General features: G+C 49.1%; 1 protein-coding gene across 7 annotated transcripts in view; it reads right to left on the minus strand.

The window, feature by feature from the left end:
* The window catches only part of SEC16A (SEC16 homolog A, endoplasmic reticulum export factor), a 478800-nt gene that overhangs the window by 122943 nt on the left and 336440 nt on the right, over positions 1–19417 (minus strand). For all 7 annotated transcript variants that reach the window (XM_086921035.1, XM_086921033.1, XM_086921029.1 and 4 more), the window contains one exon: positions 16966–17103. In XM_086921035.1, the coding sequence (XP_086777161.1) occupies positions 16966–17103 (138 nt within the window). The remainder of the gene's footprint in view (positions 1–16965; positions 17104–19417) is intronic.

Genomic DNA, 19417 nt, shown 5'->3' on the forward strand with positions numbered 1-19417 from the left:
ATCGCAATGCAGGATGCCATTATTCCCAGCAGCTGCATGAATACTCTTGCTGGTAACGATTGAGTGGGTTGAAACTGTAGTATTGTGGCCTGAATATTGTGAATCCTGGCTACATTGGGAGTAGCCAAAGCTTTAAGAGTATTGAGGAAAGCTCCTAGATAAGACTGCACCTGTGCTGGATACAGGTGAGATTTTTGTACATTTACTGTGAAACCAAACTGATGAAGCAGATGTACAATTTTCTGAGTGTGTAGCGTGCAGGTTTGGTAAGTGTTTGCTTTGATAAGCCAGTCGCCCAGGTAAGGAAAGACATATGCCTTGTCTTCTGAGATTAGAGTCTACTACTACGAGAGATTTGGTGAACACTCTGGGGTCTGTGGTGACGCCAAATGGAAGTACCTTGAACTGGTAAGGTTTGCCTGCTATCACAAATCTGAGGTATTTGTGATGAGCGGGGTGAATTGTAATATGAAAGAAGGCGTCCTTTAGATCTAGTGGGGACAAAGTAACCCTGCTGCAACAGGAGAAGTACTGGTTTAAGAGTGACCATGTGAAAATGCTCAGACAGTATGTGTTGGACTTGGCCCTTCTGGCAGGTTCACCCCTAAACTTTTTGCTTTTGATATGTGACTTGGTGCTAGTTATTTTTGGCTTCTGCGCACTTCATCACGGTGTCCCAGGGTAAAGTGCGTGCGTGTAGTGAAGTTGGCCTGCCCTCCCATAGGAATGCTTGGGGAATGTATGTGTCCCTGGTAGTTCCTGATGCGTGGGGAGTGCAGGGTCGAGTTTGGTATGTGCGGACTCGTGTGATCAAATGCTGCGCGATGATATGTGCAGCGTTATTGTGTCTAGTGTGGAAGTGCCAATTCTAGAAGTTTGCATGTCTGTGTAATTTATGTGAATTGGATGTCTGGCTTGTGATTGGCTGGAGCTGGCTGGTGAGTCTGGCTCCAGAAGTCAGGATGGGTCTGCCCAGGTGGTGAGTGGAGAGATCTGCATGATTGATGTGAGGAAGGAGTGCACCTGGGACCTGAATAGGGCTGGGCTTCCCCACACAATGCTGGCTCTGCCCCCTGTGGTGCGACTGATGACCCTAGCCTGGCCAGTGAATAGTGAGAGGGTCTGAACACATCAGAGTGCTCCAAAACCAGCTGCGACTGGTTTCCCCCCCCCCCCCCCCCCCACCCTACAGACAAAGACAAAGGGTTTCTGTGTATAAAAAGGGGCTGTGACACCTTACAAAATGTTCTGTTCCTGATCCAAGCTTGAGGGGGGCCTGATGCTGCTGGGCGCCAGGAGGACCGCCACTGGGGACTGCCTCCCTGCCTGGAGAGCCCTGTGAGCTGGCCCCTGTGCCCAGCCTTTGCCCCCCTGCCTTTCTAAAGGACCGGCCCTGGACTTTTGTGCATCAAGCTCCTGGGAAGCGCTTTAGTCCCACTTTCCAGGGGAGCGCTGTTGATTCCAGCGGCAGCCCGGAGCTGCCATCCCCCCTGGTCTTCATTTTTGTTGTAGGTGCCCACCTTGCATTTTGCCCGCATTTGTAGCCGTCTTCGCGGCGCAGGTGCCCACCCCGCTCATTGCCGTATTTTTTAGTTGTGGGCAGGAGCCCACCCTGCATTAAAAGGGAAAACAGAGTTCCGGGGAAGGGCCGCCGCGCTGCCCGCAGCGACCTGGAAGTGACCGTTCCTGGGGGCGGAGCTACGCAACTCCAGGCCGGAAACTGCCACAGAGGAAGTAGAGCCGTGCAGGCTCCCTCGCAACATCCTCAGCGCCTGCCGGGGAGACTGGACGAGTGCCCCGGGCGGGACAAGAAAGTGAGGAGACACCGCAGCGAAGCAGCGTCCCTGCGAGAGCAGCCCCTGCCGAGGAGCAACGCCGGGAACAAAGAGGAGTTCCCCACAAGACACCGGTGAGTGGAACCAGGGGCCGGTGCTGTGTCTAGAGCCCCGAGGGGCTCCTGGACATTTTTATTATTTCGAGTCCCCCGAGCGAGACTCCAACGACGGTGGCATATTTTGTTCAAAGACCACAAGGGCTCTCAGCGCCATTATCTTGTCAAGTCCCCAGAAGGGGGGACTCCAACGTTGGGGGCATTTCTGTTTGTTGCAGAGCGGCCCCGGGAGGCATCGGGCCGCTCCCACGTTAATCCTACATTCCGGGGGCATTTTGTATTTGGAGCCCAAGAGGCTCCAGGGGGCATTTTGGTTCTCTAGCCCAAAGGCTCCTGAGGGCACAGTGTTTTGTCCACAGAGCCTGCAAGGCTCCCACGTGGTTTTGGGCCCCCTTGTCTCTGTGGAAGCCCAGAAGAGATTCCCAGCTGCCCAGCACTTAGTGGGCAGCTGCTACGTTTAGGCCCCTTGTGAATCTTCTTTGGCTGCCTGCACAGCCTGCCCTGACTTTGTTGGACACAGGGCGTTTCAGCACCTGAGAGGCCCGGTTGGCCTGGGGTCAGTTCTGTGATATCTTTGCGCAATTTGTGATTGCTTGCCCATACCTCTGAATGCGTTTTTATGCATCATGTACCAAGCTGCTTGCCTATACTTCTGAATGTGTTTTTATGCATCATATGCCAAGCTACTTGCCTATACCTTTGAATGTGTTTGAATGCATCATGTACAAAGCTGCTTGCCTATACCTCTGAATGTGTTTTTATGCATCATGTGCCAAGCTGCTTGCCTATACCTCTGAATGTGTTTTTATGCATCATGTGACAAGCTGCTTGCCTACACCTCTGAATGTCTGTTTATGCTTAGGAGGTTGTTTTACCTAGTATAGTTATACTAGTGAGTTCATGGTTCCCTGCGTGATATTTTCCTATGTTGGTTAGGGTTGCATAGGTGGTACTTACCTTTTACCAGTGGTTACTGGTTGTGTGCTACATTTTGCTATTTGGTGCTACAGTGATTATATGTGCTAAGCGTTATTCCTACCAAGTGCTAGTTCTAAAAGTGCATATTCCTGACAGTGGTCCATGTGGCCCTGTCCCATGTATATAATTCCCTGTAAATTCTGCCGGTGCCTCTGATACATTGTAAAGTGTGTGTTTATTATCTAATGTGTTTGGTATAATACAAAGGCTATTTTTTATATAACCTTGTGTGGAGTTTCCTTTGCGGTGGGCCTTAGGTGTTGTTGCTGGGTGCGCGCGTAAACGCTTAACTTACAACGCCTCCGAGATTAGCCTTACTGCTCGTGTCACGTTACCAAGGGGGTGAGCAGGGGTTATCTTGGCGTGTAACTCCCTTGCCCTGACGTAGAGTGGTGGTCTCTGCCTGGTTTTTGCACCAGCCCTAGCCAACCGGAGATCCCATTTCTAACAGTATGTATTTGTAGAACTCTCCGATCTAGAATAGGGCTCAAAGATACGTCCTTTTTGGAGATGAGGATGTAGAGGGAATAAACCCCTGACCAGTGATATTTGGGCAGCTTCAGGAAGGCAGACAGGGCCGAAAAGTACCCTTTGAGACTGCAGAGTGCAGATCCCTGCTGGGCAAGGGTCAAAATAAAATGCAAACCTTGAAAGGGAAGCAGAAAGAGAGTCAATAGACCTTTCTGTACAATATTTAACAACTTTGTTCCACCGGCAGGCATACAAGGTCTTGGTGGAGGGCCCCCTGGCCACCAAGATAACATTGTAAACTTCGGGATGAATGTAAAATTCTATCAACTGCCACCGCTAAAACTCCATGCAAAAAGGTGTAGAGTTGACAGGTTCAGATATGCTACTGCGACAGAAGAGCCTCCAGAAGGTGTACCCTGATCAGAGGATCGATATTCAACTGGAGAAGCTCCTCATAACAGGCTCTCTTTGTACCTAGTCCGGAACCACAATAATGACTTGGGCTTTTGCTCCTGATCTTCTTGAGCACTCTGAATAGGAGTGGTATGTGGAGAAGTGTGGCTCAGTGGTTAGAGGCGGCAGACCCGGAAGCTGGGATCGACCAACGACCAGGGTTCGATTCCCCGCCTCGGCGGGTCTCGGGCTCAAAAATTCCACGGCCTCGACAATTCTCGCTCCGGTGCCTACTCAACTCACGGGGTCTCACTCTGCAACTCTGGGCAATAGCTTGCTTAATCTCCACGACAGCCCCTCGCGGCGGGATGCCTGGCTTTCACCCTGTGGACACCCTGCCGGGGCCTCTCACAGGGGAATACCAGGACGGGTTCCCTAGGCAAGCGCCAGGATGCCCTTTGGGTGACAGGTTGCGCTATATAAATACACCTACATTTACATTTACATTTACATGTGCAGAAAGGCATATAGCTGGCCTCAGCTCCACTTGAGACAAAAAGCATCACTGAGCGAGAGCTGCCTTGGGAACTCCTGCACACAGACCTGCCGACATTGAACGTTCCCTGCAGAGGTGAACAGATCTAACCAAGGCTCTCCCCGCTGTTGAAAGAGACATTGTGCCACCTCTGAATGGAAACGCCATTCATGATCCACTGCTGACTTTGGCAGCCCTGGCGTTCAGAGAACCTGCCAGGAGCTGAACTACCAGGGATATGCCCTGTTGTTCAAGCCATGACCAGAGACGCAGGGCCTTTTGACAAAGGGTCCAAAAACTCACCGGCCCTATTTGCTGCAGTATCACATGGCGGTGTTGTCCATGAACACCTGAACCAGCTTTCCCTTGATTGAAGGAAGAAAGGCTTTCAATGCCAAATGAACTGCTCAGAGCGCCATCAAGTTGATGGGAAGTCTGGGTTAGACTGGAGACCAGAGTCCTATGATCTCCACCTCTCCCAAATGGCTGCCCCATCCCAGGACTAACACATCTGTCTCTGCTGTGTGATCTAGTTGGGGAAGGAAGAGGGGTCTGGCTGTGACCCAATCACAGTTAGTCAGCCACCACTGCTGGTATCGTGCTGTTCCTGCGGAGATCTGGACCATGTCTGAGACATTCACCTGAAGCTGCGCCAACTTGAACTTCAGGTTCCACTGTGCAAGGCCTAAATACGCCATCTGGCATGTGTCACTAGCTGGATGCAGGAGGCCACGAGGCCTAAGAAGCCTCAGAGTCACTCACCAAAACCCAGGATAGAGGCTGAAACGTCAGTATCATAGACTGAATATCCGGAACTCGCTGCTCGGGAGGATAGGCCTGAAACTGTACTGTGCCCAGACCAGCTCAGATGAAAGGAGGAGTTTGAGAGGAAGTCAGGTGCAACTTCGGTACGTTGATAGTAAACCCCAGCGAATGCAGGAGGTTCACCGTAGTCTGGAGGTGGGAGACAACAGCATGGGTCAAGCCCTCCAGTCATCGAGATAGAGGAAGGCTGACACCCCTGATCTGCTCAGATAAGCTGCGACCACCACCATCAGTTTGATATACACCAGAGGGCGCTGGTAAGGCCAAAGAGAAGTGGAGAAGTGTGGCTCACTGGTTAGAGGAGGCATACCCTGAAGCTGAGGTCAGACCCGGGACCAGGGTTCGATTCCAGACACGGCAGGGTCCTGAACCCAATTGTCCTCAATAATTCTCGCTTCGGTGCCCATTCTAAGCACGAGTTCACACTATGCAGCTCTGGGCAACAAGCTTGCTTAATCTCCACAACGGCCCCCCCGCGGCGGGATGCCTGGCTTTCACCTTGGGGATGCCCAGCACGGGTGATCTCACAGGGAAAAACCAGGACGGGTTCCCAAGGCAGGCGCCGAGATGCTCAAGGGTAAAATCGAGCGCTATATAAGAACACACATACATACATACATACAAAGGGGAGCACAGTGAACTGAAAATGCTTATGGCCTACTGTAAACCACAGGTAGCACCGATGAGCAGACAGGACTGGAATGGGAAAAAAGGCATCCTGCAAGTCCAACTGTATCATTCAGTCGCTTGGGTGAATGGCAGAAAAGACCTGAGCCAGGGTGAACATCTTGAACTTTTCCACTTTGAAGAAGTAGTTGAGGGCTCGCAGATCTATGATAGGTCAGAGGCCCATGTCCTTTTTCAGGACCAGAAAGTAGCAGGAACAACCACCACAGCTTACTTCCGGTGCCGGAACCCTCTCTATTGCTCCCTTGGCAAAGAGAGTCATGACTTCCTCCTGAAGCAAAGTTAGGTGATCCTCCATTCAGTTCAGGAAAGAAATAAAAACCTGGTTGTTCGATCAATAATTCTGAATGACCTATGACGTTCCACTCTCATTGCTTTGCTGTGTCTTTTGGCGCTGGGAAACCCTATTTGGGTAGCTGTTGCGCCTTACAAGTTTACAAAATAAATAAATAAATAAATAAAATAAAATGATCAGGTCGTAATATGGAGGCATAGAGGGAGGGGTAGTTTCAAAGGAGCGGCAATAGCCCCTTCAGACTATCTGGAGAACTCACCTGTCCTTAGTGATGTTCTGCCAGTGGTGGTGGTGATGGCTGATCCTGACACCAACTGGCCACCCATAATCTGGAAATTAAAGACTAAGAGGATTTGGGGGCTGAGGCTGTAGGGGGTGGATGTCTGACCAGACCTCTGGCTGCCCGATTCAAAGGGTCTAAATGATTTGCGCCCACGGCCACACAGAAGTTGCTGAACTTGCGCAGTCTTGTGGCTTGGGTATGACTAAAATCCCCTTCCGTAGCCATGAAAGGCAGATGGGGGACATGTGACCACTGAGAGGTTCAAGGACTTGGCCGCAGCCAGACAGTCCTCAAAGCGCTCCAGCACCATGCCTGCCTTGACTCCGAAGAGACAAGTGCCGTCAAAGGGCATGTCCATGAGGGAGACCTGGACATCTCCTGAAAAGCAAGAAGGCCTCAACTATGCGTGGCGTTGAACAGTCACCGTCTATGAAAATCACTCTGCCCAGTGAGTTGGTTGTGTCGAGACCATAACTAATAGCAACCTTTGCTACATCTCTCTTGTTGGATCCTGCTTAAAATGGATGGCTCGGCCTCATGCGCAACAGTTTCCCACAGCGAGTGGGAGTAACGGCCCAATAATAATGCAGTGTTCAAAATCCCAATGCAAGGCTGGCGGAAAAATAACTGATGGAGCCCCCTCTGAGCCTCCGAGGCTTGAAGGCGTGCTGGTAGGGTCAGGTGCCCAAATATGAGGGATATGGCAACATAAAATTCTTTAAGCTGGGCAGGGGTCGCTCTGGCTCCTAGAAAGGCGGGGAAGCACGGAACTGACCCAGGTGCAGGTTCAGAAGAATGAGGCCTAGAACGCCGAGACTCCTCTGTCACTTCGCTGGCAGACGGGGAAAAGCTGAAGCACTTATGTTTTTTGGTGCTTCTTACCTGACCAACTCAACCACTCCGAGTGGGAAGACAAAGACTTAGAACTCCCGGAGCAGTGCCCGGAGCTCTCGCTCGACCGGTAACATGAATGAGATCTGAGGAGTGACGTGGTGCTGAGCGCTGGGCCGCAAGCAACTTTAGGGACCGCTCCCTCAAAGCTTACGTAGCCAGTGACCGGAAGTCAGAGCACAACATAAGAGTTGTGACTGCATTCTAGGCACCAGAGACAAACTAGGTGTGGGTCCATCACCGACATGGCACAGTGACCGGCGCTGCACGGTATTATACTAGAAGTCTTCCGGGACATGATGGAAAAAGCCTACAAACCAAAAAGGGGTCGACAAAACATCGAAAAACGCCTGTCAAAAAAGTGACAGAGGGTAGCTTTCTTCACAAATCTGCGCTGACTAGCACAGAAAGACTTTTCTTTCGTCAACGTTCCGAGGCAGTGCCTATATAGATGACGTGGACATCACTACGGTGGCGACAATGTCACTTGCAGCCGACCAACGCCACCTACAGGCGTATTGCTTTAAGAAAAAAATCTTCCAGATCCAGTCTGATGCCTGGGAAATTCAAGGGCAAGAAACCTGCAGCTATATGTCCATCAGATGCAGATTCTTCAATAGGCAAAGACAGCAGAAGTGGTGAGAAGGCATCAGATTACATTTGACAACCACATTACAGAAATGAACAATTTTAGCTCAGAAACGAATCAGGAATTAACTTTCCATTAGGTGAGAGGGATTATGGTAAAAACATATATGTATTGTTCAAGGTCTGGGCAAACAAGACTGACTACAGCACTACCCTCACTCCTTTCTCTTGAATAGGTCTGGCTTGCAGTGGTTGAGGCAAATTGCATTTGTTCAGTTCTTCAATATACAAGATCATTGAAACAATCATTTACAATGCAAGAGTCTCGCCTTTGCAAAAGTTAGAGCTATTGGCATTGTAAAAAACCCAATTTTTATTTATATGTTGGTTTTGAAAACAAATAAATAAATGGCAGTGTCATTTACAATGCCAATAGCGTAATCTCTCGCTTAGGTCGCGTATTTACACGAGTTTGAGCTATTGACATTGGAAATTACGCATTTTATTTATGTTTCAAAAACACACAGAGGGCCCACCCCATAGAGAATGTCTCTCTCCTCTCCCTCCCTCCCCCTCCCCTCCCCCTCCCATCACCTCCCCCCTCCTTCTCCACCCCACCCCCTCTGGTCGTCGTAGCCGAGAAGGAGCACCCCTCACAGCAGCTTCAGGCCTCAGCGACATTCCTGAAAGCCTCACATCCGAGACTTAGTTGGGGGGTACACACAGGGTTGTGCACTACAACGAAAGGCCAGATCATCAGTGGAAAGCGAAGCACTTAAAAGGAGCAAACACCAAATTCCACAAGAGAGCTTGCTGTCCTGTGTTCTACAACTCGTGCGGACAACAATACGAAGTCCTGCTCTCCATCCCGTCCCACACTGCGAAAGGAATATGCTACTTACCAGTATGCATCTGTTCTCGGCATGTAGGGCTGCTGACGTTCATATCTGTGCATAGATCGCCGCCTAGTGTTGGGTCCGGATGATTGCACCTTGTTGTCCTGGAAGAGTCTTCGAAGTATCACGAGATAGGTGACTCCTCCCCTGGACTACAGTGCGCATGGGCATCTTTCCCATCCTCAGATTATTTTTCGCCATTGTGGCAGAGATGGAGATAGTAAAGTAAGAGATGGCCATGCAAAAGATAATGCTGCAGCTGCAACAGGCACCGGGGAGGAGGGCGGGCGATATGAATGTCAGCAGCCCTACATGCCAAGAACAGATGCATACTGGTAAGTAGCATATTCTGTTCGAGGCATGTGGGCTGCTGAATTCACATCTGAGCATAGACTGTATAGCAGTATATCCTCTAGCGGTGGTTACCTGTGCCAGCTGTAGCAGTTTGAACGAGAGTTTTGAGGACAGCCTGGCCTACAGCAGCTTGCTGCTTTGCTTGTACGTCTACGTGTTTTGTGAAAGTGTGTGTAGCAGACCAGGTGGCTGCTCTACATATGTCTTAAAGAGGAATGTTCCCTAGGAAAGAAATGGATGCCCCCATTTTGCGCGTAGAGTGTGATCTTGGGGGGACAGTTAACGTGAGTTTAGCTTTTTGATAACATATTTGAATGCATTTACCTATCCATCTGGCTATTCCTGACTTTGATATGGGATTTCCTTTATGTTGTGGTGAAAAAGCAACAAATACTTGTTTTGTTTTTCTGAATGATTTAGTTCTGTCCACATAAGAAAGCAGAGCTCTCTTTACATCTAGTGTGTGTGGGGCTCTTTCAGCTACCGACTGTGGATTTTGGAAGAACACTGGCAGTTCTATTGCTTGATTAATATGGAAAGTGGATATGACCTTTGGCATGAACTTAGGGTTTGTTCTAAGTACTACCCTATTAGCATGCATCTGCATGAAGGGTTCTTGAATTGTTAGTGCTTTTAGTTCGCTAACTCGCCTGAGGGAAGTAATGGCAATCAAGAATGCCACCTTCCATGTTAAGAATTGCAATTCGCATGAGTGTAGACGTTCGAAAGGAGGTCCCATGAGTCTGGTGAGTACTATATTAAGGTTCCAGACTCGTGAAGGTGGGTGTTTTGGAGGAATCACCGTTTTGAGACCCTCCATAAAAGCCTTGATTGCCGGTACCCGAAACAGTGAAAGGTGTTGTCTGTTTTGGAGATATGCTGCTATAGCAGCGAGGTGTAGTCTTATAGAAGAGTATGCTAGGTTGCATCTTTGAAGATGCAGAAGGTAACATATAATGTTCTGTATGGAAGCATCTAATGGGTTGATTTGGTTATTGTTGCAGTAGATAACAAATCTCTTCAATTTAGCTGCATAGCATGCTCTAGTAGTTGGTCTTCTTGCCTCCTTAATGATATTCATGCAGTCTGGAGGCAAGTTAAGGTATCCAAATTCTAAGTCTTCAGGAGCCAGATCGCTAGGTTCATCTGATTGGGATCTGGGTGCCTGATTTCTCCATGGTTCTGAGTTAGAAGATGGTGTGCGAGGCGTAGCCTTTGATGAGGATTTACTGAAAGCTCCAGGAACGTTGTGTATCATGGCTGTCTCGCCCATGTGGGAGCAACTAGGATCATGGTGAGTGACTGTTGCCGTAGTTTGCGTGCCACTAGCGGAATCAGTGGTGCTGGGGGAAAATCGTACGCAAATCTGCCTGACCAGTTCATCCATAGCGCATTGCCCTGTGACAACGGATGTGGGAACCTGGCGGCAAAGTACTGGCATTTTGGGTTTTCTTTTGTGGAAAACAGGTCTATCTCTGGGTGACCCCACTTTTTGAAGAATGGCTGGAGAACTTGGGGGTGATTCTCCCATTTGTGTATTTGTTGGCTGTGTCTGCTGAGCAGATCAGCTATTTGAAGGTCTTTTCCTGTTCTGCCAGGAGAAAGATGTTTTTTTGGAATTGCCCACTTCCATATGCTCTGTGACAAGTGGGACAGCTGTGGAGAGTGTGTTCCTCCCTGTTTCTGGATATAGTACATGGCGGTCATGTTGTCCGTCCGGATCAACATAGTCTTGCTGTACAAGTATTCTTGGAATGCTTTCAGGGCTAGGAATATTGCTAGCAACTCTAGTTGATTGATAGGCAGTCTCTTTTGTTTGATTGTCCAGAGCCCTTGTACTGTGTATTAAAGTAGGTGGGCTCCCCAACCTGTCAGTGATGCATCCGCTGTTAGTACTGGTTGTGGAACCTGCTCTTGGAACAGTCGTCCCTTGGAAAGGTTTTGTGGGTTCCACCACTGCAGAGAGTTGTAAGAGTGACTGTCTACCTACACTAGGCCTTTTAGTAGTCCTTGAGCTTGGTTTCACTTTCGTGCAAGGCACTCTTGCAGTGGACGCATTTGAAGTCGGGCATGGGGGACAATGAATAGGCAAGAGGCCATCATGCCTATGAGCTGCATGAAGTCTTAAGCTGGCAAAAAGTGTTGTGGCAGAAATTTGAGAATGAGCATCTGCATGCTGGTTATCCTCGCCAAGCTCGGATATGCCTTTGCTACTGAGGTATCTATCGTAGCTCCCAGATATTGTTGTGTGTGGGATGGTTGTAGGTGGGATTTTGGGTAGTTTATTAAAAAACCTAGGGTGTGTAGCAGCTGAAGTGTCTGAGATGTGTCTCTTAGACACTGTTTGTACGATTTTGCTAGTATTAGCCAATCGTCTAGGCATGGGAACACGTGGATGTGTTGCCTCCTGAGATGTGCAGCTACTGTCGCTAAGCATTTTGTAAACACTCTTGGAGCCGTGGTTACCCTGAAGGGGAGAACCTTGAATTGGTAGTGTTGACCTTCTATTGTGAACCAGAGATCTTTTCTGTGAGCTGGATGGATGGGTATGTGAAAATACGCATCCTTGAGGTCCAATGTTGCTAGGAAGTCGTCTTGCTGGACCAACGGGAGCACTTGCTGTAGTGTGATCATATGTAAATGCTTCAACAGTATGTATTGATTTAGGGGTCTGAAGTCCAATATTGGTCTGAGGGAACCGTCCTTCTTGGGAATAAGGAAGTATAGGGAGTATACTCCTGTCCCTTGGTGTTGGAAAGGGACTGGCTCTAAGGCCCCCTTTTCCAGTATGCATTTGACCTCTTGTTGTAGCAGGGTGATGTGTTCTTTGGACATAGGACGGTGTCTGGGTGGTAGGTTTGGTGGAGTAGAAGCGAGTTCTAGGCAATAACCATACTGGATAATTTGTCTCACCCACCTGTCTTGTAATTGCGTTCCAGACTGGTAGGAATTGTTGTGGGATTCTGCCTCCGTGTTAAATGGTCTGGAGGTAGTGTGATGAAGTCACTGTTTTGAGGCAGTGGAGGCTCTGGTGTTATTGCCTCCACGTCCTCTTCCCTTATTATTGTTGCCCCTATAACCTCCTCTGTTGGAGTTCTTGTTAAAGGAACCTTGGGTGTTGCTTTTGTATGTAGACGAGGTTTGTAAAGTATTGCCCTGTGTAGCTGCTCTGTATGAGGAGCATCGAAAGGAACCTCTGTGTTGTTAAAACTGCAATGCACCCATTGGTTTTGCAGTTTCTGTATCCTTTTTCATTTTGTCTAAAATAGTGTCGACTGCAGGGCCAAAAAGGAAGTCTTGATTGAGTGGTTGGTTAAGAATGGTGGATTGCACCTCGTTCTTAAAGCCAGAAATACGTAGCCATGCATGTCTTCGTAGTAAGACGCTAGTGTTAACGGACCTGGCTGCAGTGTCAGCTGCGTCAAGCGCACATTTAATGGAGGCGTTTGTAATAAATTTCCCTTCCTGTATGAGGTCATTAGCTTGGGCTTTGAAAGGCTCACGCAGGTGTTGCATTAAACTTTCAGACTGGTCATAGTGTGCTCTGTCGTAACGAGCTAGTAGAGCTTGTGTATTTTCAATTCTCCATGAATTGGAGGCCTGTGATGCTACCCTTTTACCCAAGGCCTCTAGTATTTTGGACTCCTTGTCAGGAGGTGGAGCTTCTCCTGTTGTCTGTGAGTTAGCCCTTTTGCATGCATTAGCCACTACTAGTGAATATAATGGTAACTGACCTCTGCTATAAGTAGGGTCTGTATGGGCCGCTCTATATTTCTTTTCAATCCTGGGATTGATTACGCGTGCCCTGACTTTATCTTTAAATGTCTGGTGCGTGTTTTAATACCTCTCATCATAGGAAGTGTTCTGACATTTTTCTCTTAAGTAGGGAATGTGTCAAATAAAAAGTCTTCGTCTATAGGGTCATTGTGCATGTCTACGTTGTGGTACTGCGCTGCCCTAGCTATTAGCTGGTTGAAGACAATGGTGTCGTCAGAAGGGGACGGCTTTGTTGGGTAAGAGGAGGTGTCAGGGATGGAATGCGTGTCATATGGATCCGTCTGATCTCCCCATGGTACATTTTGAGGGTTAGGATCCTCTGGATAGTAATAATCCTGTTGAGGATCTTCCCCTGTGTCGCCCTCATTGTCCCCAGAGTGCGTAGGAGAGTAAGGAGCAAAAGGCGTAGTAGGCATAGTGAGATAGAAAGGAATGAAGGGTCTAGAGGGAGAAGTCCCAAAGTCCTTCTTCTTTAGAGGAATGGGGGAATGAGAGTCAGTGTCCAATGGCCTCTTCTTCCTGTGTAGGATTGTGACTTTACCAGTCTCAGGGTTTATATATATTTTTGCCTAATCCTCTGAAGGATATGGATTGGAGAGTACTTCTTCCACTGTCCGTGGCTGTGTCTTTGACTTCTTTGGCTTAGTCTTTTTTGGATCGACTATTGCCTCCGGGTCGATAACCTTTTTTGGTTCGACGACTTTCGGTGCCTTATTGCTCTTTCTCGGCTCAGCCTCTTTGTCCGGGTCGACAAGTGATTACGGATCGACCGGATCTTTAGGTTTGATACGCTTTCTGTGCTCGACAGGTTTTTTAGGTGGACTGTCTTGTCGAGTCGATGACTTTTTTCGGATTGAGCGGTCTTTTAGGAGCACTTGTCTTTGGTTCGATGCCTTTCTTTGGTTCGATAACCTTCTCTGGCTGGACCACAGGCTTCGGTACGATGCCCTTTGTGTCGGCGACCTTCTTCGGTTCGACGACCTTCAGCACAGCGGCCTGCTTTGGGTCGGCACCCTTCGGCTCGGCGGCCTTCTTTGGTTCGGCGCTTTTTTGCTCAAAGGCCTTCTTTGGTTCGCCGCCCTTTGGCTCGACGGCATTCTTCGGGTCGACGCCCTTAGGCTGTACGGCCTTTTTCGGTTCGACGCCCTTCGGGTCGACGACCTTTTTGGGTTCTAGAACCTTCTTTGGGATAACGTTACCTGGACCTGGGGTCTCTGAAGGCTTAATCTTTGTTTTCGGAGCAGAGCCGGACGGCTGGGCTGCTGAATGATGTTTTGGATCTTGGCTAAGGCCTTTAGGCGATGCTTCGATCGGCGCCTTTTGTAACAGGGTAATTGGTGTCGGGGGCAATGTACTCACGGTTTGCCCCGGTGGGATTTCGTCATCGGAGTCAGAGAGGTCCTCAAAGGTGACGATCTTTAGATCCGAATGTTCCGCTTCTGGAAGTTCTTGTTCATCCTCAAAGATGTTGTCTGGTTCCGGAGCCTGTCGCTGTATCTCTTGCCTAGTGGCCCGTCGAATCCGGATGGTTTTCTTCAAACGGAATTGGGCACAGGCTGGGCAGGTTTCTTCCTTGTGGTCTGGTGATAGGCACTTGTAGCATACTGTGAGTTTGTCAGTATGCGGGAACTTGGAGTGGCATTGTGGGCACCCTTTGAACGGGCTCCTTTCCATCGACAGCAGGCCCACGTGGCATCGAAAAGGCCCAACGGCCCGAGTCGACGACCGGGTCGAGATGGAAAGCTTGATCGAGTCAAGAAGTACCGAGCGAGAACAATACCGTCGAAGTCGAAGGCCTTTTGGCCTCTAGAAAAGTTTAGTTTTGATTCCGAAGTTGGAGTATAGGAATAACATCCAAAACCAATGGCAGAAAAAAACGATCTGAAGATAGAGAAGATGCCCATGCGCACTGTAGTCCAGGGGAGGAGTCACCTATTTCGTGATACTTCGAAGACTCTTCCAGGACAACAAGGTGCAGTCATCCAGACCCAACACTAGGCGGCGATCTATGCACAGATATGAATTCAGCAGCCCACATGCCTCGAACAATAGCATTAAGCTGGCGGTACTGGCACATTGCCCATGGGTATACAACACCCACTTTACCTAGGAATCCCCCCACTCCCCCTCTCTGATAAAGTCTATCACAATATCATTACCCACAGACTACCAACCACAGTGCCTGGGTTTAAACCCCACACTGACTCCGTTGTGGAAGTAACAGCCTTGTACACTGTTCATAGGCACTGATCCAATGTACAATGGGGAGAACCCTAAGACACGCACACAAACTGACAAGTTCATAGGGGCCCCATCTCCCAGCCACACAATCTCAAAGGCCAGAAGCCCCTACACTGTATAATGGAACATACTCCACTACAGCGAGATTTATGCCCATCGCACAGTTATGGGAAGACCCTCCCTGCCATGTACCAAGACCCACAACTAAAGGCAGGCAACTCACTGCGACTGGCTTGAGGGAGGCCCCCTCACTCTGTGACAGCATCCATGAGGTGATTCCCACTTTATCTGTACTGCCCGTTCTCCCCACACTCACACTGTACCTGGGGTTTAGCCACCACTCTTCCCAAACACCGACTCCTCGTACCACTGGATCTACCCACAGCTCGCCCGGAGTGGTGTGTGATGTGTTCCCGGTTTTGTGGGATGCTGACACCACTGCTCACTTCTCCCCGCCTGCAGCTCTCACCTGCGGCCGTAGGTGCTGCAGCGCCCCCCCCCCCCCCTCAAGTCTTCTCTCCTCTCGGAGCTGCAAGCGTAGGCTGTAGGGATATCAGGTTTGCATGCCTGGACTGCCACTCGGGCTGTCCCTGTGGTGGCCAGGCACAGCATCATTAGCAGCGGCGCCTGGGCGGCCCAGCCCCGCTCTCCATGCCGGCTGCCGGGCTTCTGCCACCCGGTCTGCTGTAGCTCATGGGCGCCGCGTCCGTGCCTGGTCAGCAGCGACCCTGCATACCCAGCGCCTCCCGCTCTGAGGCTCAGTGCATGCTCTTCGCCCCCCGCTCAGCCCGGGCACACGGCTCGGCTCCAGCAGCTGCAACGTCACCGCACACAGCCTGGCCGCGTCACTGTGGGCAGAGAGGGAGGAGGGCGAGGAAGCTACCAGCGCAGGGGCTCCGGCGGCACCAGGGAGGGGAGACACGACCGGGCCTGTCGCCCGTGACTCATCCTGGCCGGTGACTCAACAAATAGGGGCATGCCCACCTGTGCCAGTCAGAGAGCTAAGCGTCCTCCTAAGTACTGGAATAGCCAACACAGGCCCACCTGCGCAAACAGCCCCTGTAATCGTGGGAGCCACAGAACCCATACACACCTGTGCCAACCACTCATCTGTCGAGAATGCCTTGCACTGTAAGCTTACATATGCACACACATCAGTGGTAGCTCTCGATCTACACAGAGTTATTATGTTTGACATTAGCCAAGACCTTTTTCTTTTACTAAAAAGGTTTGTCGAATTTACAAGTCCTTGGGGTGCAAATGGCGATTTCGAGAACAGAGCGTACACCGTCATACGGACCTAATCCTGTTTCAAAATGGCTATTGGTGCTGGAAGAGGCAAAGAAGGGGAGGGAGAGATCGCGCCGGCTCGGGTTGACTTACTGCTGACTTAAAAGGTTTCTTATATTCTTTATAGGGCCATCTGGACCCATAAAGAAGATAAGAAACTTTTTACGTCAGCAGTAAGTCAAGTAAGCCAGTCTGAAAAGGACGGGGCCTAAAAAGAAGGAAGAACGTCACTAGGACCTCTTCTCCAATGGTTGGCCACCGTTTTGCATGAACGGTGACGCCAGCCAATTTAAAAGAGGGGGGGGGGCTTAACCTCACTAGTTAAACTTACTGAATATCATTAAATCTCGCCAGCTCGACTACGCATGTGCCCAGTCTTTCGCAGGCCGAGACCTAAAAAGGAGTTTGACTGAAAGCATAACAAAGATGTGACAATTCAGCACCTCCTTATGGTTTTTCAAAAAACTGTTGTATAACCAGCTATTGGACAGTTAAGGATCAAGCACTGTGGTAAACACTTCTGCTGGTCTGTACTTCCATATTTGTGTTACTTCTTCGTGGATTACCCACCTGCATTAGGTACAAAGAGGTTTGTTGGAATAGACATTGGTGCCAGAGGAGCAAACAAATCTGCAGGTGGTGGGACTGAACTTCTGGATCTGGAGCCGCTTGGGTTCAGGACATCAACATACCTGCCTCTAGCTCCAGCTGTGAAAAAGAGAAATAAATATTTTAAGTACCTCCTAAATCTGGTTCTGCAGATATTCATGCTGTACACTTATGTTACTTTCCTTGATATAAAGTAATTGAAGCAAAAATGCACACAGTCTCTGCTATAAGGAATGGAAAATTGTCTGTTTCGTACTTAGACTGTAGAAATTGAGCACAGGAATCAAAAAGAAACACAAGTATACATTATGGTAAAAGCAAAAAAAAAAAGGTAGAGAATAAAAACAAGCATTTGCAATACAATAGGTCTAACATTTGCGAAGGTTTAAGCTATTCAATACCTTTTACTTATCTGTTTTGCAGTGGTAGCTAGTATTAAGGGGTGTAGGGGGCATTGCCCTACCTACCAGTATCGTGGAAAACTAAAGGGAGAGAATGAAAACCATGGAGAAGTTTGAAGTACTCACTGCTTGGTGCTCCCCGTGAAAAAACGATGTTAAATGAAAATCTTTTTTTTGAGCTCGTCTCGAAGACTTCGAGAAAAGCACAAAAAAATGAAGTTGAAGAGTCTTCCTGCGCATGTGCAAAGCTGGATGAGGACTATTCCTTGCCCTAGAGGAACAAGCGAGGAGTGAGGAGGGTGAGGACAGCCTTGTGGGAATGGCTGCATAAAGCGTTAGTGCATGGGTTTCAAATGGGGCGCTAAGGAATTGGCCCAGGGCGTGGTCAGTGGAGCGCCACTGAGGATAATGGGAAGGGGCAGGGCTGGCGCACAGTGAAAGGGGTGGTAACAATTGCAGCACTCCCTTTCGCATCCGTGAATTAGGCTTCCTAATTGGATAAGGCGAGGCCGAGGCGACCTTAGGCTATGCATTTCTGGGACACAGTTGCTGGAAAAAGAAAGGCGCCTGCAGCCGGGGATTCAAACGAGCGCGCAGCAATTTGGTTTTTTACTTTTATAAAGTTACAAGAGCTGAATTCTGGCCCACTGAGCCGACAATATTAATTAACAGGTCTAAAGTCTGCACAGTGAAATAATTACAATTGTGGGTAGGGGCGCGTGCCAAGGCTTGGACAGCAAGCATAGGATAACATAGCATTTACATAGCTAGAGTGAAAGCAGATATGCCGAAGGAAAAAAAAGGAGGGTCGAATATTTTTCCCCACTACAAATACAATTGTTTTACGTTGAGATGTTCGGGGGTGATTCGGGCTGCGGAAAAACCACAAATCATGAACTTCAGAGAGAGCGGCACGCGCACAAGGAGTTCCCCTTGGGTGAAGGTGGGACTGATTGTGTCTGCAGAGAAATCCGGGAGCTACAGCAACAATTTGAATGCTAAAAGCCTAACTTTACTGAAACTGAGCAGTGGCAAAGGAAACGAAAAGCTTGCTTTACTTTTTCTGCTCTGAACTAATTTGGTGCCTTTCCACCTTATCTTTGTTTTCATCTGTTCTGCGCATAACTCTCTGAAAAATGCCTTTTCCTGCTCAAAGTTTCACTGGCAAACGAAAAGCCTGTTTAACGTGCTGCTCCGTTGATCATTTTCTGCACATGTGCTCAGCTCGGAGGTAACGAACAAGTTACTTACCTTCGGTAATGATATATCTGTAAGAAACAGTAGTTAGTATTAGATCCCTTACCTTCGAATATCCCCAGGCGTCAGACTGGATCCGGAAACGTTTGCGTAGCAATACCCCTGCGCATCGGTAGGCGTCGTCCGCGGCTCCGCGTCCACCGTCGTTAGTTATACACAGCTTTTCCGCGCCAGATACGCAGAGCCATGATAGAACCAACACTGGTGCCATGAAACTAGGACCCTGAAAGGGGATGACCTTAACCCTAGATATCGGTCCGCAGAAGGGGGAGGATGGGTGGGTCGGTAAGGAATCTAATACTAACTACTGTTTCTAACAGATGGAATATGCTACTTACCAGTATGCATCTGTTCTTGGCATGTAGGGCTGCTGACATTCATATCTGTGCATAGATCGCCGCCTAGTGTAGGGTCCGGATGATTGCACATTGTTATCCTGGAAGAGTCTTCGAAGTATCACAAGATAGGTTGCTCCTCCCCTGGACTACAGTACGCATGGGCATACTCTCCATCCTCAGATTGTTTTTCGCCATTGTGGCAGAGATGGAGTATAGTAAAGTAAGAGATGGCCATGCAAAAGAGAATCCTGCGGCTCCAACAGGCACCGGTGAGGAGGGTGGGCGATATGAATGTCAGCAGCCTTACATGCCAAGAACAGATGCATACTGGTAAGTAGCATTTTCCGTTCGAGGCATGTAGGCTGCTGAATTCATATCTTAGCATAGATGTATAGCAGTATCTCCTCTAGCGGTGGT

This window comes from Lissotriton vulgaris, chromosome 5 (assembly GCF_964263255.1).
Source record: "Lissotriton vulgaris chromosome 5, aLisVul1.2, whole genome shotgun sequence".
Lineage (NCBI taxonomy): Eukaryota > Metazoa > Chordata > Amphibia > Caudata > Salamandridae > Lissotriton > Lissotriton vulgaris.